General features: G+C 35.2%; 2 protein-coding genes across 4 annotated transcripts in view; one reads left to right on the top strand and one right to left on the bottom strand.

The window, feature by feature from the left end:
- The window catches only part of LOC145277955 (monocarboxylate transporter 9-like), a 249,000-nt gene that overhangs the window by 39,846 nt on the left and 183,853 nt on the right, over positions 1 to 25,301 (top strand). The window lies entirely within an intron of this gene.
- The window catches only part of LOC145277956 (ribonuclease P protein subunit p25-like protein), a 64,687-nt gene continuing 55,617 nt past the window's right edge, over positions 16,232 to 25,301 (bottom strand). For all 3 annotated transcript variants that reach the window (XM_080130071.1, XM_080130069.1, XM_080130070.1), the window contains exons 6-7: positions 18,802 to 18,876; positions 16,232 to 16,535 (exon numbers count right to left, since the gene is read on the bottom strand). In XM_080130071.1, coding sequence (XP_079986197.1) covers positions 16,268 to 16,535; positions 18,802 to 18,876 — 343 coding nt within the window. In that variant the 3' untranslated portion in view covers positions 16,232 to 16,267. The remainder of the gene's footprint in view (positions 16,536 to 18,801; positions 18,877 to 25,301) is intronic.

Here is a 25,301-nt window from a genome sequence, read left to right as displayed (position 1 = left end):
TTCGGCTAGGAATTTGGCTGTAAAGGGGTCAAAGTTCAACGATTTGACCTTTGAGAACTCTACCAAACGTCTCCGACAATTTTGGGTCTAAACACTTGAAATTTTAGATATAGGTTCCTTGAACATGGATCTAACTTAATAACTTAAGTTGAGCCCAAAACAATAAATATTAAGGGGTCATAATAGGGGTCAAAGTTAAAAGAATTGACCGTTTTTTTGCCTAGCATATACCTCCAAACACCCGGGCAACGCTGGGTTCCCATGCTAGTCTATATATCTATAAAAGTGAACGTGTCTGTGTGTGTGTGTCTGTGTGTGTGTCTGTGTACATTTCCCTACGCAATAACTCTGTCAATTTTTAGTCTGCAGACTCGAAATTTGATATACAGGCTACTGAGATTTGGAAAAATCGATGTGATCGGTTTTTGGCCAGAAATTTGGCGATTAAGGGGTCAAAATTCAACGATTTGACCTTTGAGAACTCTACCAAACTCCTCCGACAATTTTGGGTCTACGCACTTGAAATTTTAGATATAGATTCCTTGGACATGGATCTAACTTAATAACTTGATTTGAGCCCAAAACAATAAATTTTAAGGGGTCATAATAGGAGTCAAAGTTTTTACAAAATTGACCTCTGCGGTCTCTTCCAAATTACTCAGACAATTTCTAGTCTAAATATTTGAAATTTTACATAAAGGGTATTCAGAGATAGGGCAAGCTTTTTCATCAGTTTGGGTCGAAAATTTTTAGTTACCAATATATAAATGTATGTATGTATGTATGTATGTATGTATGTATGTATGTTTGCATGTCTGCCTTAAACTTTCAATAGAGGTGACGGATTTTACCAAGATCAGTATCGTTTTAAAGTTCAACCTTTCATACGACAAATATCGAAAAATTGACTAAAAACATTATATCTTCCCCTTCAACTAGGAACTTTTCGACAGAGTGGGGGTCATTTTTCTCGCCGATATTTTTTAAAGTTATTCTCTCCTTTAGATTGTCTAGCCTTAATTTTTAAAAATGTCGCTTCCGGTTTGACAGTGGTCATAACAGCATAAACGTTAGGTTTTACCCTGTTCTTTTCCTCCTTTGTGGTACGGGTTCGAGCCTGCCTTCCTACTACCACTTTTTTTTTGGGGGGGGGCCTCAACATACACATCCAAACACCCGGGTAACGCTGGGCTGAAATGCTAGTATATCTATAAAAGTGAAAGTGTCTGTGTCTGTGTGTGTGTGTCTGTGTACATTTCCATACGTAATAACTCTGTCAATTTTTAGTCTACAGACTCGAAATTTGATATACAGGGTATTGAGATTTGGAAAAATCGATGTGACCGGATTTCGGCCAGAAATTTGGCGATTAAGGGGTCAAAGTTCAATGATTTAACTTTTGAGAACTCTACCAAACTCCTCCGACAATTTTGAGTCTAAACACTTGAAAGGTTCCTTGAACATGAATCTAACTTAGTAACTTTATTTGAGCCAAAAACGATAGATGTTAAGGGGTCATAATAGGGGTCGAAGTTAAAAATATTGACCGCTTCTTTTTTTTTTGCTCAACATACACCTGCAAATACCCGGGCAACGCCGGGACCCCATGCTAGTATATTTATAAAATCTATGGATCTAACTTAATAAATTGATTTTGAGCCCCGAACAATAAATGTTAAGGGGTCATAATAGTGGTCAAAGTTTAAAAAATTGACCGCTTTTTTTTTTGCTCAACATACACCTCCAAACACCCAGGCAACGCCGGGCGTAAATGCTAGTATATATATATATATATATATATCCCGCATTTTGCTAATTCCTACCCTCTGATGAGAAGGAAAGTATTTCTTCGAAACTCCACGGATTAAGGACTATCCACTTATCTAGTGTTTCCTTTTCAGATTAAATATGTTTTTAACTCATTTCAAAGTGTTTTTTAACATGTTTTATTAACTGTTTGCTCGTATATATATATATATATATATATATATATATATATATATATATATATATATATATATATATATATATATAACTTAAGTTCCTTCAAAACCGAAAATTGAGAAACTTCAAAATCTAGTAGGTGAGTCCCTTTTCTCTTTTCTGCAACCTCTTTCCAACAGAGGAGACGTTGTGAGCTTGTCATTTTCGTGGAAAGTGCTCGTTTGATTTTCCATCCATTATTCCATTACTAAACTTTCACAAAAAACACTTGTATAGCTACAACTACAATTAACAATTTACCTCACTGCCTCTAAATCTAGACACAAATTCCATGAACAAAGCTTCTTTCGTAGAACTGCCTGCCTGTGGAACTTTGTTGCGTATGCATGCTTTCCAGCTGACCGCAACATGGCTGTCTTCAATTAAAATGTGAATATGTTTTTTATAACTGTCCTTTTAAATAATCAAATTACACCAAATTTCCACCACTCACGATTACTATGTTGTTGTCCCAGTGACCACCATACATTCATTAACACTTATCCTTGAGTGGCCCTCGGGTCTTGATAAATAGTGACTTCCTTTTGTAAAAAAAAAAAAGATGATTTTCGAGTTGGCTCTAATTCTGGAAAGACACAAAGAAACTAAAAAACTGAAATGTGAAAAACAAACGTAAGTCAAATATATAAGGTAAAGCAAGTCTTTTTCTCGAATCGCCTATGCTGCGATTGATAACTTTTCTTCCTACGAAATCATTGTTTGATCAGATATTTTTGAAGAACATTGATTCATGATCCTAACAACGTCAAAACTTTTTTGCGATTTAATTTCTTTCAAAATATAATTCAGTCACCTCAGACATTTTTTTAAAGGGCATGCATTTTACAATAATGAAGTATAGTAGATGTGTAGCTGGTTTGGTTTGGTTTGGTTGTTTTACGGCATATCAACCCTTTTCAGGTTATTTAATGCCGAATCCAGTGATTTTGAAGAAAAAAATTTTTAATAGAATATATTTGTTTTTTTCCAAGTCGGTTTCTATTCAAGCCATAGTTGGGACCCTAACAGGTACTACCACTCCGGGTCAGAGTGAATCTGAGAGCAATGGCAATTAAATGTGGCTTCACACTCCCTAAAGCCCGCAAGCTGGGGCCTCATCATCGAATATAGTTTAAGGTCATACCCAGGACCAGTTTAGCTGGAAATGATGAAAAGGATCTTGATGTCATATTTGCTTTCTTCTGTTGAGAGAGAGAGAGAGAAAGAGAGAGAGAGAGAGAGAGAGAGAGAGAGAGAGAGAGAGAAATGGAGAGAGAGCAATACAGGCAGATAGAGAGACAAAAATAAAGAGAAAGCAATGAAAAAAAGAGACAGAAGAGAGATAAAGGCGCCGAGATGTTCAGTAAATAAAACTGACAATCATTGTTTAATATAAGATTTCTATTAACATAATTAATAGTTTTAATTTGTAAAAAAAATTGTCTCGAATTAGCATTTAAATTAAGGAGTTCGATTCAACATTTCCTTTTTCATTTTTTTGTTTTTATCACTCATTTTATCTCGCATGCTGCTTTAAAATATAGCATAAAAAGATCCAACAATTCTATTCTCTGCTCATCCCTTGCACCTTATATTTCCTTAAAACGACACACTAGTACAATTGCCGAACGATAGGACATTACGTTTTTTTTTTTTTTTAATTTTGTTGAATGCAGAGCTGTATCAAGCTAAGAGATCCTTATTAGTTATGCATTGAAAATAGATGCTTTTAGCAAATAAATTTTGAATTTGCAATATTTATTTTTTTTTACTAGGTGCAAATGTTTATATTAATTATATTTATTCCAGTTTTTAATTTATATTTTTTTATTTGATTGTGTTTTATTAAATGTAATGTAAAAATTTATTATTGGAATTTGTTGTTGTCAATTTGCGGTTTGCTCGAAATAAACGCATTCTCCAATTTTGAATGAATGTCTGTCCACGTGTTCCTTTTTAGTAGATTTTTCAGATATTCATACTATTAAAGCGCCGACTAGCGTGAAATATGTTAGTAAAACATAAGTCAAATATATAAGGTAAAGCAAGCCTTTTAAAGGGGGTAGACAATTTTCATTTAAATCAAGTCGGCAATGAGTCAAGGGAAACAGCCCAGTTGCCACAAGAATTACATCTATAAACTTTGCTAATTGAGTTCTTTCTTTATTTCAGTTAATGAGAGGGGAACCTATCGCTATACTTTACCTTGAACTCATATTAAGTATAATACTTATTATTCTTCTTATTATATTTTAATGGAGAGTAGACAATGCATTGTGGATGCGTTATCAGCAGATCACATAATTCTTGCTTCTCCTATTTAGAATGAGGGATTTCATTTAGAATGAGTGATTTTTCTGACAAAAAAGAAAAGAAGAAAAAGCTGTATTCTAGGTCGGCAGTATTTTTCCATGAGCAGTCGCCTGAAATGTTGGAAATTTTCTGCTTCTATGTATATCCTTGTAGCTATATCACTAATATGGGTGCTGGAGGTAAACGTTTTAACTGAGCTGACGTTATCCGTCTGATAGTCAGAGATCTGAACCTTGGATTAACTACTAAAGAGGCCATTCTCTAAGCAGGTGCAAAGTACTGGGGCTGCTGTGCTGCCATTTGTGAATGGATTCTGGACCATGTAGTAGCTTCCGGTGGGGCTTCTTGATGCCATATTAGTGGATAATTGTTATGGCTTTACCTTATCATGGTCTGCAAAAAATATACCTTCATTTCTTTTTCTCCCTTACTTTCCCTCTCTACTCTGCTCTAACGAAGTCTGTTGACTTATTCCACAAATTCCAAAACTCCACTATGAAAATTTCCAGAAAAAAATACATGATTAAACCCAGATCTCCAACTTCCAACATAGACCCCCACTACCATGTTTTCTTCTCCAAAATTAGGGGTCTACGTTCCAACCTTTCAGAGGTTGAAACCCAATTACAGGAGACTAAACCAGATCTATTATTCCTAAGCAAAACTGGCATTGGGCAGACTATTTCCCTAAATGAGTTTGGAATTAAAGAATACTCTAAATTAACATCAAAATCTGACCCTCAAGATCGCCATGGGCATGGAATATGTGCTTACATTAGAGATGGCTTTCCATGTGGTAGGTACACCTCCGGAGAAGACCCTAAATTATCCTAAAAGTGCTTCTGGGTTGCACTTGCTCACACGACTGCGTTTATATTTGCCCTCTATTGCCCCCACAACAGCAGAGTTACTATCTTTAATAGCAAATCTGAAAAAATTGACCACATCCTTTCTGCTTATCCTTTGGCTTACATTCACGTTTGTGGAAACTTCAAGATCACATTGTGGAATGGTTAGCCCACTCAAACAAGATAGATGATGAGAGTAGGTTCTGTCACGATTTCTCCATTGCTTATGACCTAACTCAGATTGTTCAGAAACCCACCCGTGTGAACAACACTGATGGTCAGTATGCAAGTCTCTTAGACCTTTTTCTTACAACTTGCCATGAGTTATGCTCATACTCCTTTCTGTCTCCACTGGGATCTTCGACTGAGGACTTATTACATTTCATTTTTATCTTATCTGATACAAGTCCTCAGACGTACCTCTTCATCATACACTATATTGATAATCTATGATTGACTGGGATAGCTTCCATACATTTATGTCAGATCTACCTCTGGATTCCATGTTTAAAAAGAATGTGTGCTTTATAGTATCAGACTTGATGGAATGATTAATTGTAGGTATAGACCGCTTCACGCCCTCCAAAATATCAAGCAAAAACTTAACAGCCAGCTGTGGTTCTCTCCAGAATGTGCTGCTGCCATTGCATACAGAAAGCACCTTTTCCATTGCTTCCAACTTAATAGATGTACTGAAACTAAAGCCACTTTTAGGACTACCAGCAACCGCTGTAAGAGTAATCAAGAACGTGAGAGAATTGTAAGCTGAGTCCGTTAAGTCTAAAGTAGCTCAGCAGCATCTTGATTTCCATCAGTTTTGGCAAATAGCAAACAGGATCCTGAACACAAGCATATGCTCTATCCCAACCATCATCAATGGGCCCTGAGGTAATCTTGTCAGCATTGGATAAAGCCAAACTGTTTGCCAAGAATGCTGCAGCTAATTTTACCCTATGTAATCAGGCCATTAACCCTCATATTTCCTCCTGTATTTGAAAACATACTATGTGAAATACAAATATATGTGTGTGATGTTGCCAAGCCAATAAAAAACCTTGATTCCAGTAAAGCAACTCGCCCTGATGGTATTCCAATTATAGTGCTGAAAAAGCTTCAACCAGAATTAGCTCCCATACTTACAAAGCTGTTAAGCATTGTCTCAATTAGAAGTGCTTCACAACACCCTGGAAAATCTCATCAGTATATCCTGTATTTAAAAATTCAAGTAATGGTATCTCCCTCTCAGTACAGACCAAAAAGTTTATTGTGCGTCATGAGTAAGTTGCTGGAATCTGTGTTAAATAAAGAAGTAGTTAACCACCTCAGCAAAAATAACGTCTTTAGTGACATGCAATATGGTTTCAGTTCTGCTAGATCTACAGCCGATGTGCTAATAATTATATCTCATAGGATTAGCGAATCTCTCAATGGAGGCTTTCTTTCCAGGGTAATTGCTCTCGACATATCAAAGCTGGAGTCCTTCAGGGGTTCATCGTGGGCCCAATTCTCTTTCTGATCTACATTAATGATCTCCCAAATCACATCCTAAGATCATTCTTAGACATTTATGCTGATGACACTACCATCTATGGCAACACTTCAAAGGTCGTAAATGACCAAGTTCTCACTGATTCTCTCCCCTCTGATCTTGAGCACATGGTGCAATGGGGAGAGGTGGCTAGTTAATTTTTATGCATCTAAAACTAAGCTTCTATCTTTATATCATCAAAGCTCTCTCCGTCTGGCATCAATTGACATGAATGGCTCTTGTCTTGAAGAAGCTCCATGTTTTGACAAGCTTCTGGGTTTGCTCTTTACTCCTGGCCTGAAATGGAACACGTACATCAAATCTGTTGCCAAGGTCACTGGGAAAATGGTGGGATCATTCTAGCACTTCAGTAGATATCTCACTGCAGACGCAATTCTCCGCCTATATAAGAGTCAAGTACATACAAGGATGGAGTACTGTTGCCACATCTGGGTAGGAACTGCTAGAAATTACTTATCCTGCCTTGACAGAGTTCAAAATATACTTCATAGCCCAGTGGAGGATGCCATTTTCTCTTCCCTGCAACCTCTTTCCCACAAAAGAGACGTTGTGAGCCTGTCTCTGCTTTATTGCTGTTTTCATGGCAAGTGCTCCAATCTATGCTGCCCTTCCTCACCAAATATTCACAAAAAAAAAAAAAAAACACACTCGGCTCGCTGAAACACTATCAATAATTTCGCCCACTCTTTATCTGTGCCTAAATGTAGACTCTATGAACAAAGCTTCTTTCTTAGAGCTGCACACCTGTGAAACTCTTTTCCATTTCCAGCTGACTACAACATGGTCGTCTTCAAGTCCAATGTGAACAAGTTCTTGATTAATCATCCCCTTAAATAATCCAATTCACCAAATTTACAATTACTAACGATTATTATCATATTGTACACTCTTTAACCCTTATCCTCGAGTGATTAATGGTGACTCCTTGGTATATAAAACAAAAATCGATTCCAGTTCAATACTAATCAGTAGAGCTATGACAACAGAATATTCTTATCATTGTTTGGACTCTCGAGTATATATCCAACATTAGACATAGTTAATCAACCGAGAACTACATCAATCTATATAAAAGTATATAAGATATCAATGGATACACACTCGAGAGTCAAAACAATGAAAAAAAATATGGTGTTGTCATAACCCTACTAATCAGTTAAACATTCGGAATTGATAGATTTCACTGTTGGGATAACAATTAAATTTAAGATGGTTTCCAATGCCAAAATGTATGTAGATTCATTAGGTAGCATAAATGGCAGAAAAAAAAAGAAGAAAAAAAAACAACTTACCCAAATGCAAACTAATGGAAAAAAAAAGAGGGAGGGAGGAGTGGGAATAGTTCTCATTAGTCGATGCAATGTCTTTAAAAGAAAGGCCTAAGATGGTCAACCAAAAGGAAAAAAAAAGGAAAGAAATTTTAAAATTTGTTTTCGGATAGCCTTAAGATTTACAGTTAATTGTTATAAGTATTGTTAATGTTATCCCGTGCTCTTTTTTTTATTGTTGTTCAGACGTTTGATTTTTTTTGTTTTTTTAAATTCTGTTACTTATAATACTTTTTTCTCCTGGCTATCGCTTCTAGCTTCGAACCCAAGGAAAATTTAATGGAAACCATAAAATCGGGTGTGTCTACTTCTCCGACTCAAATTACTTCTCATTGAAAAAAGATTCCCTCAGTTTTCATAGAAAAAAATCATTAAAGGAACATAAAAGTTTAAACATTTAATAACCAACAAGAGTTTTATGATTGACCTTCGACAGTTGAAGGAAATTACCTAAAAATTTTATGTATTGTTCACTGTCAACCAAAAAACCAAAAATTAATTCTATCAACAAGAGAGACAGTAATTTGCTGCTACAGGTTTAAAGCCTTAAAGAACAACAAAGGTCAGAGGGTACATTGTTGCAGTGGGTCGAGAGAGTAAAATTGTAATGTCTGGGAACCACCAACATGTTGTAATCTCAGTCGCAAAGTAGACAAAGAAAAAGAATTTAAACTTTTTTTTTTTTTTTTTTGGTAACGATATTTATTTCGTCACTGTTACAGGCGTCATGTCACTCAAGTGAATGTCATCAATTCTCTCACGCAATCTCATTCCGTGTTCCACATTTCTTGTGATCGTCATCTCCTATTTTATATTCTTTTTTCTTTATCTAACCTGTCGTCATTTCTAGTGTTGGGTCGATTAATCGGAATCAGAAAAATTTGTACTGATTTTCCAATGCTAAAACGATTCTTTTAATTATTTTTTTTCTTTATTTGATTTTGTTTAAAGTTAAATCTTTCATTGCTGGTAATAATAATGATAAAATAAATATTTATTGATTTAAAACTATTAATGAAGCTAAAATCAATAGATCGTGCCCCACAAGTATATTTTTACGTTTAGGAAAATATCTGCACGTTTAATATGTGTGTTTTTATGGTAATCGGATAAAAAATACAACTATATAATTAAATATTTAGAGATTTATAAAGAATCGGAATCGGTAACTGTATCAGAATCAGAAACTTAGTGTGGAATCTGTAGTCGTATCGGAATTGGGAAAATATTGAAATTGCCCCATAACTAGGATCAGCTAGAGAGAGAATAGGCATTTCGCAGGGTTGAAATTCTTGTATTCCAGAGGAAGGATGATGTGCCTCAGGTTGACCGGAGTCAGATTTCGACAGAGTATTGGATGGCGATAGACACTGGAAACTGGTAGCTGGATGTCAGTGGCCATTGAAAACTGGTCCTGGACATCAATGGCTGCTGGAGCTGGTGGCTGGAAGTGCTGGAGGTTGCAGGAAGCTACAAGAGGGAGCTGGAGCCGGTGGAGTCACTGAAAGGGAGCTGGATTCAAAGCAAGTGCAGGAACTGGAGTGACAGGCTAGAAAGGGCTAATCGAATACTGCTGCAACTGACCCAGGTTCCCACGGCAACTGAGTCCCAGTCAATAGGGAAGGCTCCTAGCTCCCAGGCTAAATTAAAGATTTGCTGTGAAGTTGCTGGCATTTATGATAAGCTGTTTATGCTACAGGCAATGGTGTTGCTAAACAAATGAATGATTATAATTAATTTTTGGCCGGGTTTCTTACAGGCAAAAATGTCTGGCATTTATTGCGTGTATATATTTCATTCTTAGTCCAACAATAAAATTCTTTGGTTTTGTTGTGAAAAATTGAGTTTTTGTTTTTTCTTTGTTTGAAAAATGTTGTTGCTATTTTTAGCACTCATGGTTAGGACATATTTCAAGGAGTGTCAGGTTTCTGCTGATGGCGTATTTTGTTTACAAAATTATTGTTGTGATCTGGCAAACCACAACAATATAACATGGAACCTTGGAGGAGGAATGTCTTAAATTGTTCCAATTGGACATTATTACTCACGATTATATACAAAGAACTTAATGTACAGGCTGGAGATAAACAGCAGTTAGCATATTCGAAATACCAGCATATATAGGAGGACAGTATATGCTGACTTTTACTTCATGTCTTGCACCTTTTGGCAGAGGGCCTAGAAACCAAATATTCATTTAAACAAGTAAGTTTTTGATGAGATAATTTTTTCTTTTTATGGAAATCGTTCCATACAAGACATGAAGCCACTTGACGTAAGAAGCAAAAAAAAGAAAAAAACAAATTCAAGGTCAAAAAACTAGCCAACAATAAGTGGGAGATAGGTAGATAGATAGATTCCCACCTTGCAAACTGCAATTATTTTGTCAAACAAATTGTTCATGGAATTTGAGAAGTAAATGTCAAATTAGGAAACCGAGTTACGAGGTCACTGAAAGGAAATCCAAAGGTGTACTTTCTACTCTTCTGAGTTTTGCTCAAAATGTTACTCTTAGATTGGCCTCCAAACTCCAGAGTGATAATAACAGGTGAATGCTTAACGCTTTTAGTATGAAGTACTACAAGCGTAATACTAGATAATCTAGATCTATTCAGCTTTCATTGATGCTCTATGTATTTGTGTCTGAACATTTCTTTCTCAGGTTAAGAGTCCATCCAGGCCTGTGCAGGATTACTTTGCCAGGTGCTTGCATCCTGTTAAAATACTCTGGCCACGCTGACAATGTAACTGTCCTTGTAACAAGCAGTGCCAAGATTTGTGTTATTGATAGAAATCAAGATGTCTGTATGAAATGGTAACAGGGCCAAAAATGAATTGTGATAAGTCTATGAGCTTGCACAGAAAAAATAGACCCCACATACGACCATGTTCTTCTCCATGGCCATTTCCCTTGGTTTCTCCAAACAATACTCCCAATTGCAGCTAGTCTGTGGATCTGTAAAACTCTTTCATAAAAATGGAGAGTAGAAGTATGTGGTTCATACATTTACCAAATCATCTATCTATATATACATATATAAAAGGCAAAATGTGAGTTAGTGTGTGTGTGTGCGTGTGTATTTTTTCTGTATGTCCAGCAAAGGCTTTTTTATGGGGTGCGCTCGATGGGTCACTCATTCTTAAAACATTTTTATATACTGTCTAAATTATAATATCTAAGAGTTACAAAGGGAGGTTTCATCTATCTTTAATTTGACCGGCTATTTTCGAAATTTTTTTCACTCGCAGCGTCTTCATTTCGCTTTTCAATATAAAAAAGTGAAACTGAACCACGTAGCATCAGCTCCCTGGCACTCGTGGCAAGGGGGTCCAGAAAAGCAATGAGGTTTGATCAATGCAGGGAAACCCCCTTATATCAGACAATTGCTATTCATTGGAACACTAGGAAGCTGCCCCACCTCAACATCTTGGGGAAACAAACAGTCAAAGTTGGGGAAAGAAAAAGAAAAAAAACTGCCTCGCAGCAGAAGTTAACTGCTGGATATGTTTCACTTCATTATCATTAAATTTGCACACCTATCAATTAAGTTTTAATTGTTAAAAAAATCACTTTTCTGTTACTCTGCCGTCGTGGGCGAGCAGTAACATGTCAGGATTTTTTTCCAACTTCGTCTCAAGGTTCCAGGTTCGATCCTACCTACCAAAACTTTTTTATTTTACTTTTATCACATGGGTGATGCCGGGCATTTTGCTGTTTTTTCTTTTTCCGATTTTTTAAAGAAGTTTAACATTGTTTTTTTTTTTTTTATCTATCCCCCCCCCCTCCAACACACACACACCTCCAAACACCCAGGCACTTCCGCTAGTCCTGTAAATAAAGCATAGAGGTCTGCATCAATGTTTCGACTGACAAATCCATGTAACTACCATATTTATTTAACAGGGAGGTTTACATTAATCCTCTTGTCTTACATTCATTCAGCGAATATAACTACTCATATTTATTGTATATAACAGTTTTAATTCGACAAACACCCACTGCATATTCAATGTACAATGTGCCTTCAATAAGTTTCAAGACTTTTTCGTACAGGCATTTAAAATTGTTGTATGCTCTTGAAAATTCAGTATATTATTGTCATACTTAGACAACTGACCAGTTTTTTTATGATTTCAGGTTCAAATGAACAGCAGAAAAAAAAAAACCTACTAAAGCCTGATTATCACAGCTGGTGAATTTCAAAAAATGCATCTTAATGTGAGGGCACTTTAGAAGTACGAAATGTAATAAAGTTCTATTTTAAACTTGGAAAAAATGGCACAGAAACATATGGAATACTTCAGACTGCTTCTGGACCAGCTTGCATGAATCAAGCATCAGTTTTTGAGTAGTATAAGAGATTCAAGGAAGGCGGAAGGCAGGGAGTCTGTGAGGGTTGATGAGAAGTTTTTTTTTGGGGGGGGGGTATGGTAGTATTCAAGTCCAATGTAAACAAGTTCTTGATGAACTTAAGTTAATAAATTTACTGAATTTATTTTACTAACAATTGCTATATTGTCCAATGGACTACTATACACTCTTCAACCCTTATCCTCGAGTGGTCTTTGGGCCTTGATAAGTGGTGATGCCTATGTAAAAAAAAAAAAAAAAAATTAGAAATCAGAACACAGTTGATTAGCCAAATAAAGAATTTCATGGATAAGAACCATCGCATGCCTATAGAGACAATAAGTGCATCAGAAAGCCATCCTGACCAAGATGGGCATCAAGACAGTTTCTAACCCCCTCTATAGTTCACACCTTGCTCCCTGTGGCTTTTGGTCATTCCCTCAAGGAAAATCTCAGAGGCTGTTGTTATGGGACAATTGAGGAGATGAGAGGACTTCCAGAAGTTGATGGAATGGTACAAGAAGTGAACTGCAGTCAGAGGAGATTACTTTGAAAAGGACTAGAGTTTCATGTATATGCTATCAATAAAAGTATTGATACGAAAAAAATCTGGAAACTTATTTAAGGCACCTCATATGGAGTTTAAGAAAGGTAGATACTGTACAAGTTTGTTATAATAAATGATTTACGAATGTTTTGCTGAACGCTGGTCCATGAATGCGACTAGGTAGGTGAGTCAGTTTTTCAGCCTTTTTTTCCAATCTCCACTTTTTAGCCTTGTGCCACACTTTACGTGTATTGTTCTTATATGTAAATAAATATTAGAAAGAAGCAAAGGAAAAATGGGAGAGAAAAGCAACAAATTGACTATTTTAATTTCTATCCACAGAAACTGAATTCTAACAGTTCCGTTAAAGTCATAAGGTAAATGCTCCTCTGATAGAGTTTTAAACTATCCCTGCATATATATTTCAATATGAACGTCAAGGTCTTTGATATCCAACTAATTTAGAATTCAACAGTACCACAACCGTTTTCCTGCTTTCCGGCTGACTACAATATGGTTGTCTTCAAGTCTAACGTAAATAAGTTCTTGATGAGCCGTTCCATATAAGTTATCAACTTTACCAAATTTTCATTACTAATGATTACTATAATGTCCAATTTCTACTGTACACTCTTTAACCCTTATCCTTGAGTGGCCTCTTGGCCTTGATAATGTGGTGATGCCTATGTAAAAAAAAAAAAAAAAAAAAACTGGCATGGATAGAAAATATGGAGTTGGTCTGTAAACTCTGCGCCATCGATAAATCAAACTTGGTCTACTATTACGGTAAGGAGACGATTCTCTGGCAGTGTACAATAAAGAAGAGAGAACAGATATGGAATAAATTGAATGCACCCTCATGCAGCAGATAGGTTTGATGAATTCATCTAATTTGGAAACAGTAGATGAATTCCTGGTTTGGTTTTGTTTTATGGCATATCAACCCTTTTTGGGTTATTCAATGTTGAATCCAGTCATTTTGGAAATAGTTTTTATGCTTCATTCTTTATATCTTCAAATCTTTATTTGTAGAGTTTGGTTTGGTTGTTTTGTTTTAAGGCATATCAACCTTTTTCGGGTTTTTAATGCTGCATCCAGTTATTTTGGAAATAGAATTCTTGTTGCATCCAGTTATTTTGTAGAAGGTTTTTATTTTTTAAAGCTTTTTGTATCTTCAATCACTAGTTTGTAGTGTTTGGTCAATTTGTTTTTTTGTAGTGGATGTTATCGTTTTTTTTGTTCTCTACCCCTACAGAACATGAATGAGTTTTCAATGGGAGAGGAAAAGGGTTATAGTATTAATGTTTGGTACATTTTAAGTTAGAAAACCAGTCAGAAAGTGGGGGAGATAGAAAGGGAAAATAGGAAGAAGGAAAAGGGTGAAAAGGTGGGTTGTTGTTTTTGTTTTTCCAGAACATAATAAAGTTTTTGCAAAAGGAAGTAGAAAACAAAAAAAAAAACATCAATGTTAGGTGAATTTCGTCTCAGAAGGCCAATATCTTCAGACAGCCTGATCTGGTAGCATCATGAACTTCTGATTGAAATGCCTCGCTTGATAGGACTGGTTAGAGAACCAATACCAGATCGATGGATGGTATCTACATTCCTGTCAGAGTTGCCACATGCCAGACAGCTTCTCTAAGCATTGTTCAGGATGGACGCAATTAATATAGAATAATTTCAGACTTTAGCAAAGGTTATCATGATGGAAGATGAAGGGTTCCATAATTCAGTAGTAGAACAACCATGCTTGGATGCAAAATTTCTCTTATCAAACTATACAACAGTATCCCATTACAAGTGTTCTGGACCTAACCATATGGTAAGAAATTGTACACGACTGTACTGAAGGGATCAAAGTCAGATATTCAATTGTTTGTATTTTTAATGCAATGGATTTGGGCAAATTTTATCAAAGTACCTGAGAAACAAAAAAAGGAAGTAAAAAAATGTTTTCGCCCACTTAGGTGTTTCTTAGATGCTCTGATGAAATTTGCCCAAATCCATTGCAATACCAGCCTTCTTCCTGAATAAGTAAAAGACTGGAAAGTATCTGCAATAAGAATGCTTATAGATGAACAAGAATGCATAGCTCTGGTGAATTTCAGAGACATTAGTAAGCAAAATGTGTTGAGGCAGGAGATGGCAGTATTGATTACCGATGGAAGGATACTGAAGTATGTAAAAATCCAGTTGATTGTTAAGCAGGTTCAGTCTATATAAATGTTGAGGCTCTGGTTATGGATGAGTGGTTGCTGGAATTTGATCTCTTTCTTGAGATTGACATGATTAAGAAGCTTGGAGGCATGAACCTAACCGAATCTGGCAAATTGCACTTTAGAACGCTAAACAGGTGTGCCGCTATTTCGATTATGGAGTCCAACTTTAGTGTAATATTCAGTATGAAAGTATGAATTGTATTGTGAAAATGAGAGAGCGGTAATTTGCCCCCATGAGATGACAAATTGCGTAGAGGGTTATAAAGTGCCTGATCAGAATCCGCACACTTGCACAAAAAAAAAAAAAAATAAAAGTAAATAAAAATTGGCACTATGACAAAATAATAGATGTCAATTACCATCTATTCTATAAATCTCACCTGTCTGTTTAAATGTCTGTATGTCTGCCTAAAACTTTCGAGAGGTAACAACAGATTTTCATGAGACTGGTATCGTTTTGAAGCTCAACCCTTCGAACAACAAATATCGAAAAAATTAGCTAAAAACATTAATTCTTTCACCCTCAAGTGGGCACTTTTCTACAGGGAGGGGGTCACTTTTTTTGTCAATATTTTCGAAAGTCATCCCCTCTTTTCGACTGACTAGCCTTAATTTAAACATTCGCCACTTCCGGTTTGGCGATGGATGCAACAGCAAAGGCGTCACCTTTTTTTTTGCATATTCTTTTCTTCCTTTGTGGTACAGGTTCAAGCCTGCCTGCCTACTACCACTTTTTTTTTTTTTTTTTAACTCAACACATACCTTCAAACACCCGGGCAATGCCAGGCACCCCGGCTAGCATCCCAATAAAAATGTTAGCCCTCCCAAGAGGTTGATTCTCTTGATGACAGTTGTGTAAGAGCATTATCAGAAGGTGTTACTGGTGCTAAATAAGCAAAGAATACGGATGTAAAGCTTTAGTGATTTGTTTTTTTTTTTGTATTAAAAAGATAAATAAAAAAGCCGAATTCTGGTTAAAAGCAGAGAATTTGCATCGTTGGCTACAACGCAAATATAAAACAAAGATTCACAATTCTTAAAAAAAAATTTTAAAAATAAAAAGAAAATAAAAATAAATAAATAAAAAAAATGATTTGCGAATATTCTAAATTGGTAGATTTTTTTTTTTTTATTTGGGAGATGAAGGTGGCCGCTGGGAAGATGGAGATTTATTCGATGGGCTTTTTCTGTGAGAAGCTGACGATCCTGCCTTTTGATATGAATTGCGGTCTTCGCCTCTTCCTTCTGGGTTAGGCCTTTGACGCCGCTTTCGTTTAAACTGCTTCTGTGATTGATACGGATGGCTAGATTGGTTAGAGCCAGTCTTTGAGAACGGTTTCGCTTTCCTATGTTTGTTTTCATTCAACAGGATGTTGCATTTCCCAGGAGCTTGGTACCTGAAGAATGAAACAAAAGACAAAAGTTGAATCTTGACATCATTAAACAAACCACAAAAAACAAATCCATCTCTATAAGAGTTGTAATAGACTAGAACTTCACTTCCATCCAACTCACCACCGCCAGCAACAACAACAACCTCGCTAACATGCACACAAACAAAATTCTTGGAAATCAAAAGTCTAACTCCCGAATTGTATTAAAAATTATCCAAAACAAATCTCAAAATGTTTGACTTTTTAATGCAATTAAGTTGACAAAAAGGTACTTGCGGAATTTTTAGTTTTAATTTCAAATGATGTATTTTCAAATAAGTTTTTGTTATAATACCTTTACTTTATATATCAGTTTTCAAGAGTGTTTTTTTAGCTTTATATAATCATTTAAATTACAATCGTTTTAAAATAATTTGTTTTTTTTCAGAACATTTAATACAAGATGGAAAAAAAGCAAATTTGCACAATTTTCTTATTTCAATTTAAGCTAGGACAAAAAGCTGCTGAAACAGCTTGTCATATCAACAAAGCATTTGGCCTACAAACTACTACTGAATACACAGCACAATGGTGCTTTAAGAAATTTTGTGGTGGTGACAAGTCTTGAAGATGATAAGCATAGTGGTCGGCCATTGGATGTTAATAATGATCAATGAAGAGCCTTAGTTGAAGCCAATCCATGCACAACTTTTTGAAAACTTGCTTCTGAATTAGACGTAACATATACAACAATTTCTAATCAGTTCAGAGATTGAAAAGGCAAAAAAAAAAAAAAAAATTGATAAATGGGTACCTCAGGAATCGAACGACAACCAAAAGAAATGTCGTTAAGAAGTGTCATCTTATTTTACACAAAAAGGATGGCTTGTTTTTTGACCGGGTTGTGACTTGCAATGAAAAGTGAGTTCTTTATGACAACTAGTGATGCTCAGCTCAGTGGGGTTTTTTTTTTTTTTTTTTACATAGGCATCACCACTTATCAAGGCCAAGAGGCCACTCGAAGGGTTAAAGAGTGTACAGTATTCAATTGGACAATATAGTAATCGTTAGTAATGGAAATTCGGTAAATTTGTTAACTTAAATGGAACGGCTCATCAAGAACTTGTTTACGTTGGACTTGAAGACAACCACATTGTAGTCAGCTGGAAATCAGGAAAACGGAAGACAATTCTACAGGCATGCAGTTCTAAGAGAGAAGCTTTGTTCATGGGATCTACGTTTAGGTTTAGGCATAGATAATGAATGGAGGGAATTATTGATAGTGTTTTCAGCTAGACAAGTGTTTCATGTGAAAGTTTGGCGAGGGGGGACCATAGACTGAAGCTCAGTCGAACACTTTCCATGAAAATAACGATACAGCAGAGACAAACTTGCAACATCTCTTCTGTGAGACAGAGGTTGCAGGGAAGAGAAAAGGATATCTTCTACGAGGCTACGAAGTCTATTTTGAACTATCAAGGCAGGACAAGTCATTTCTAGCAGCTCCTGCCCAGATGTGGAAACAGTATTCCATCCTTGGACGTTAGATGCCAACAAAGCTCCATGACACTTCCTGAAGCTAGAGTTGCACGAAAAAGGTCATACTGACAGCTTGATGGTCTGCAACAGGTCTCATCCATTAGTTTTTTTAAAATGCAAGCAAAACCATTACAGCAGAGAAGTATTGTCAATAAATGGATGAAAGGCATCAGAAACGTCAACATCCAACATTAGTCAATAGAAAAGGCCCAATTCTTCTCCACAACAATGCCCAACCACATCTTGATACACCGACCCTGCAGAAATTGATCTACCAACTGACTACCACTTTTTCAAGCATCTCGACAACTTTCTACGTGAAAAATGCCTTAAAACCCTTAATGATATCAAAAACGCCTTCAGCGACTTCATCGCCACCAGAACACAAGATCTTTATGTTACTGCATAAATACATTTGTTTTGCGTTGGCAGAAGTGGATTGATCCTGATGGTGCTTATTTCGATCAATAAAGTTTTGCTTGAGTCAAGATATGTTTATTTGAATTCAAAACCGCAATAACTTTCTTGTCAACCTGATAATTAACAATTTTTCAAACTACAAATCTTGTTAATCGAGTTAGCAAAACAAACTCAATGTTTTTTCTTTTTCTGACAGGAATAAATTTTTCTTTGACAAAAATTGGTCAACATTTTCTGTAAATCGCCTGGGTGATTCCAATAGCACACAGTCCTTAAAATGCATAAGTACTGAAAAATTTTTTTCACATAAATTAGTGATTTCACTACTTACCCAGGTTCTTCAGTGTCTAATTTATCCTTTGATAACAAAATGGAAATTGTCGGAATATCACGATTGACAATCAACCTGAAAAAATATAAGAAAAAGAAAGAAAAAGCAATACTTTTAAAAACTTAACTCGCACTGAGAGTGCATACCTCTACCAAAACTTAAAAAAATAAAAATAAAATACAAATAAATAAATAAAATAAAAAAATCATTATAATACTGTTGTAATGGTATGGAGAGAGAGAGAGAGAGAGAGAGAGAAATAAGCGACCACAATTTGCATGTGTCTGCTGTAAGGAGACAATGGCATGCAAACCTAAAATCATTTGCGAACAAAGAAACAGTGATTATGCCGACACCATGTCGCTCATGTATGTTTTGTTGTTGGTGATAACAGAAGGAGGACTGCTGTTTATGTTTGTCATTAGTGAAGAACAAAATAATTTGGATAGAGTGGGTGCTCTTTCAACTCAAAATAATTTACATGACTGGAATAGGGATTAATTACCGAAATAGATCTTTTTTTGTCACACAAATAATCTTTTAAATACAATCAAAAAGAAACCAAAAATTATACAGAATTTTTTTTTTCCAATGATATATTGTTTTGTATTTTCTTTTTTTTTTAATCACACAATTATCTATTTTTTTTTGGTGAGGAGATCTTAGTACGTTAATAAATTATTTAAAGTAGGTATTGATTTCATCACTTTTTATGAACAAAACTCAGAGTTGGTTCTGGTTGTCTACTAATGTATACTAATGCTTCCAACTTATCATATACTAGACTGCCCGTGACCCATTGGGTCAGTATGTTATATTAGCTATGGAAATAATGTATGAGCGTGACACTTGTGACATAAAGAAAATAGTCTTTTGTGACATAACAGAAACATTTCTATGAAAGTATATTAAAATGAAAAAAGAATATAGATAGATTTCTATGAGTCGTTTTGTTTATAATTGCTTATTTTTGAAAAAAAAAAACAAAAAAACTTACAGCCATTGAATTATAAGTGGTTTGCCATACTTATAGGTAAATGTGCACTGAACAGATACCATAATTCTTAAAGTTAAATTCAAATTGATATATCTTTTAATTTAAACGCAAAAAAAAAACAAAAAAAAACAATTGGGATGCTGAAAATGTACACAGTAAAACAATATGTTTTATTGTTGTGTTGATTATTTATTTGTAACGCAATTTAAAAAAACATTTTCAGGGTTATTTATGTTGTTAGTGTAGAATAAAATGTATGAATGTTTTTAAGAAAGATGTATTAAAAAATGAGGAATAATTTTTTTTTAAAAATGAAGGTGGTGGGTAAATTGCCATTGTAAAATGCTCTTATGGTTGTCAACATGTTAACGTAGATTTATTTGTAAGAAAAGTACATTAAAATAACTTAAACGCAATACAGAAATGAACAAAAATGTAAAAAAAAAAATGCAGAAAGTATTAATAATTGTTTATTTGGATAATTTAAACACAAAAAAAAAACAATTGGGTTGCTGAAAATGTACACAGTAAAACAATGTTTTATTGTCGCGTTGATTATTTGTTTACGTATGCATACGCAACCGGAAGTCATAAACCGGATGTTGGGTTACAACACCTGTTACAAGGTCATTTGAGTTATATAATTATATAGATAGATTGGGTCTCTGGAACTAAAATTTTATTTTCATTATATTTATAAACTTTTAATGCGGGCAGGACAATTTTCTAAATATTTGTACTCCTATTTAAGTGATGATTGTGTGAAACTTCACTATTTACCGATTAGATGAATGGGTTTGGAATACTGTCAAGATGATAAAAGTCATTTGGTAAAGATAGCTGTATCTAAACTATCGGACCAGAGTATATTGTATAATAAGAAAAGAGTTACTATCTTCCACAGGAAACACCAATATTTCCACGAATGCATAAATAAACTTTATTCAAAAGAAACACTGAAATATAAAAGTTCTTTGGTAGGTTGGCTTTTGTCGAAAATAAAATATAGAATCCTGGAGTTCCATTTTTTTCTGACGAAGAGTGAGAATGGAAAAACAACAATGTTTAATAACTTTTTTTTTTTTTTTGCAATTTTCTATATTCGAGAATACATTATCTACTTTTTAGCACATTCATTTACCCCCTGCAGGAAGTCACTGGAGAAGAAAAAAACAGACAAAAACCCAAGTGTAGTCCGTATAGCAAAAACAAACCTCTGCACAAATGCAATTTTATCTGCAAATCTCATAAAACAAATTTGTATTACAGACATCAATTATTTTGAAGCCAATATACTCGAGATATTTGTTGAATTTGTGATGTATTTGCATTCACACAATTTACAATCCATTCAACGAATATACCAAGCATATTTGCTTTAAAAGAATTTAGGTCAGTAATACTGTATTTGTTTTATAAAATTTGTGGATGAGGTTGTTTTTCTAGGTTGTTTAAAAAATTTTAATCATTCTTTTTAATTTCCCCTTAGCAATACCAGGACGTGCTATTGTGTGTGTACATATACACATATGTATTTGTTTCTAAAACTCTTTTTTTCAACCTACAACCTCTAGTCAGTTTTACTTTATGCCTGGCAAAGTTATGTATAATCCAAATTTGTTGGACGTAAAAAATTTTCAGCAATCATCATCTTTAAAAATATATAAACAGAAATTAACATGATTCTCTTTCTTTCTTTAGAAAGAAACACTTTTATTGTGTGACCCTAAATGCTTAAGTGGGCCTCCCGCCCCCATTCAATGACCTCCCTTAGTAGGAGGGAATCCCGAGCGTCATTTGAACATAGGTGGAATAAATGACCATGTCTCCAAGACGATAAATTAAGATAAGTAAATCTTTTATCCGCTCATCTATATAAACAAAAGGCAAAAGTGGTGTGCACGGTTTTGTATGTCCAGCAAGGGCTTTTGTTGGGGGGGGGGGGATCTCGGAAGTGTTACTATTTTTTTTAGAACTTTTTATATACTCCCTAGTTCGTAATATCTACGTCGTCTGTAGACTTATTTTGATCGACTTTTATAAAATTCCCACTATTCCGCCCTCTCGCGTGTTTGTTGGCGTTTTTCGTATAAAAGTGAAACTGAATCGAAATAAAAGAGATTTGCTGGCCTTCATGGCCAGCACGTCTTGCAAGGCTTTCATCACCGTGAGGAATACCCTTCATGTCAGATAATTGCTATTCATTAAGACACTGCCAGAGCCACCCCCTCCTCCTCTTGGTGTGGGAAACAAATACGACAGAAAGTTGAAAGCTTAACTGGCAAACTTAAGCGCATGATTTCATTTCTTCACTTTCTGCATGTCAACTTTTTGATCGCTAAATTAGAATGCTTTCCACTTCCTGTCCCATACTGGCCGAGCAGTAAAATGCCACGTTTTCCTTAACTTTCTTTTCCGCCTTCGTGTCACGGGTTCGAGCATACCTGCCAACTACAACTTTTTTTTTTTCTTTCTCAATACACACCTCTAAACATCCGGGCAACCCCGCTAGTTTCTTCTAAAGTCAAAACTTAAATTTAACACTATTTTCTCGTATGAAATGTCAATATCTTATTCCCTACTTTTATTTCTCTCACATATTTTGACCATCTTTTCTTCACTTATTTTAATCCCCTGAATACCATGCTAAATTGATAGTATAATGATGTCCGAGAGGGAATCCCCTGAATAGTTTATGCAAATTTATTTAGATGAGGGTAAAACTTTAAGTATGATACTTAATATCTTTTCAAATATGAGAAGGCTCTAAAAAATAAATAAAAATAAAAAATAAAATAAAGAAAATGGTATTGAAGGCGCACTGCTACCTCCTTTCAAGACACCTATTCTGGATGAGAGTTTGCCTAGTTATAAAGCCTATGCTTTTGATCTGTCACTGCATCAAAACACTAGGAAGGGGGCCTCTTCCGTCATAGTCTGTAAACTTAATCGTTAAAGCAGATAAACTCAAGCTTTTACATAAGTTCCACACTTATTCCTTGTCAAGACGCTTTTTGTCTGCCCTTAATTCCCTTATTCCTGACTAGAACAACGAACCACGACTCCCCTAATTGTTTCTCTCACAACTGAGCAAATGCTGCTGCTAGCATGTTACATATAACCAATTATATCCGATAGATAATTTGCCTCCAAGAAGATTGCCTATGTCTGTTTTCGCATGATAGACATTATTTCTAAATTATTATACTTCTAACCTCTACTTAAAATTTTGTATATTCTAATTTGTTTTTATACTGTATTTTCGTAAGTTATAAACATATCTGCTGAAAATTAACCAATTGTTCTTCTTCCCAAAACTGCTATAAAACTACAAACATTGCGTGTACAATTTAGAGAGGAGTTTAGCCATCGGTCCTTAACTTTAACAGGCTGACCTCTTAAAAATCGATAAACACTAAAATCTATAAATCTCTATTGCTACAGCACGCATTAGCGTATATTCTTATCCTATGGCTTAATCTTTTTTGTACTTGGATCTAAAGAGATCTATATTAAATAGCAACTCTATATCTCTTTCCTTTAAATGGGTGAAAGTAAAATAAAATAAAAAACTGAGCCTATACTCTGCTATGCAAAATATAATTCCAAATTTTAAACAAAAGGTGAAACTCTTCCTGTTAGAAATCAGAAAAACTACATTAAAAAATATATTTACAATTATGTTCGTATCTACTGTAGATACACCATATCTTTATTTATACTTAATTACTGAATACACTATAGCTTATACTTTACTTCCAGTTATACCTGTACTGAATTGTACTTCAAACCATAGGTGTATCATTACTTTTATCTATACTGAATACATTTTATTATTCCTCCTATCGTCTTGATATCCAGTGTTTGTGCATGAAATAAAATTTTATTTTAATTCCTAATACCACTTTAATCATACTTTAACAAGTTATCCTATTCCTAAGCCAAGATATGAACAATACCTTAACCAAATATAACCCTATGGGCTGCATCACCCGTCGCCGGGAGCAGAGTTGGGATGCACGTTAAAGGAAACCCCACTCCCGACGGCTCGGGATTACATTTTTAAAAATAAAAACTTGTCAAATAAAATTCAATAATTTTAAGTTTTCAATGGCTTTTAATCTTCAAAACTTTTCAAAATCTTTTGAGAGGATTTAATTTTCAAACTCCTTGTGAATTAAGTATTTAAACTGGCGAAGACTTATTCATAACTCCTTGTCATGGTTTGATCATCTAGTTTTTATCTGTCTTCATTTTTCCTTCGTCTAGTGGTTAGGACCTTAATATCTATGCCAGATGCTCGCTGGTTGCTTGGAACTCATTGCTTTTATACTTGAACACGCAACTCATGCATAACCCTAAGTTTATGTGGCAGTTCTGCTCTCATGATGGCTGGTTGGTAATCCTACCACAAGGGTCCTTCAGCGAGTCATCTGATGTCGGACATTGAGGAGGTCGTCATCCTTCACAGGCAGGTGCATCGCTCTCTTCTGCTGCATCTTGAAACATCGGTCTAGGGAAGAATTCATTTCACAACCACAAGCAAACAACAAAAGAAATCACAAAGGAAGTCTTTTTAGTAACATTAATTATTCAACGTTGTTACAGGTACAGTCTCAGTAAGAACATGAGCTAGGAGCCTTTATAAGCTTGGTAAATCAGACTGACTTCTCGGTGAGGATTATAATGGTTTAAATTAAGTTTTTTCACCCAAGCCGTTGGGCGTCATGTCTGACGGCCGGGTTGTCAACGAACTCTTGGCCCAAAAACATGCCTTTTTATTATCTCTATAACTTCTTTGGGGTTTTATCTTTCTGTCTATCTGCCTGTGTCTCTCTCCCTCCTTCTCTGTACCCATTACCATCACTCGTGGGAGGGGTTTCCCAAAGACCATATGTAGAAGGTAGGATAAGTGAATCGGTCATCATAGTTAACCCTCTTTCCAAAGTGATTTCACGGTCAATCCAATAATTAAAGCCACGCAACAGTTTACCTACTTGACTTGATTCTCTTGTGGTCTCTATTAAAACTCAAGTGGCAATTTTTTCATTGCCTGGAAAATATTTTTATGATTCCACTTAAATCCTTCAACTATCCAGCTTGTGGGGGGACAGATCATTTTGATTATCTGTTAAGAACATAGATTCTTTTTTTCTATCATCATCCTCATCATCATCACTATTACATCCAACAATTTGAAATCTCCTGAACTTGTGGCAAAAAGACCACCCAGAAAACTGACCGCTTCTCGACCCGACAGCAAGGTTATCCAGCATTGCGCGGTGCACCATCTGGTCACAAAATATTTATTCCTCCCTCTCTAACCAACCAGTTATAAATTTAGTTGCTTCCACTGCATGAATTTTTAATTTATTCCCTCTTCCAGTAACAATGAAATGGAAAGCATAGTAATGTCCTTTCTCATTACTATTCTGTAAATATATAATCTTTAATAACTAATCCATTAACAATTATTACCAATGCAGGGTCACAGAAATACCTA

The sequence above is a fragment of the Euprymna scolopes genome, chromosome 6, assembly GCF_053919585.1.
Source record: "Euprymna scolopes isolate OS-2025 chromosome 6, ASM5391958v1, whole genome shotgun sequence".
NCBI classification, from domain to species: Eukaryota; Metazoa; Mollusca; class Cephalopoda; order Sepiida; family Sepiolidae; genus Euprymna; species Euprymna scolopes.
This window is presented reverse-complemented; position numbering and strand designations above follow the sequence as displayed.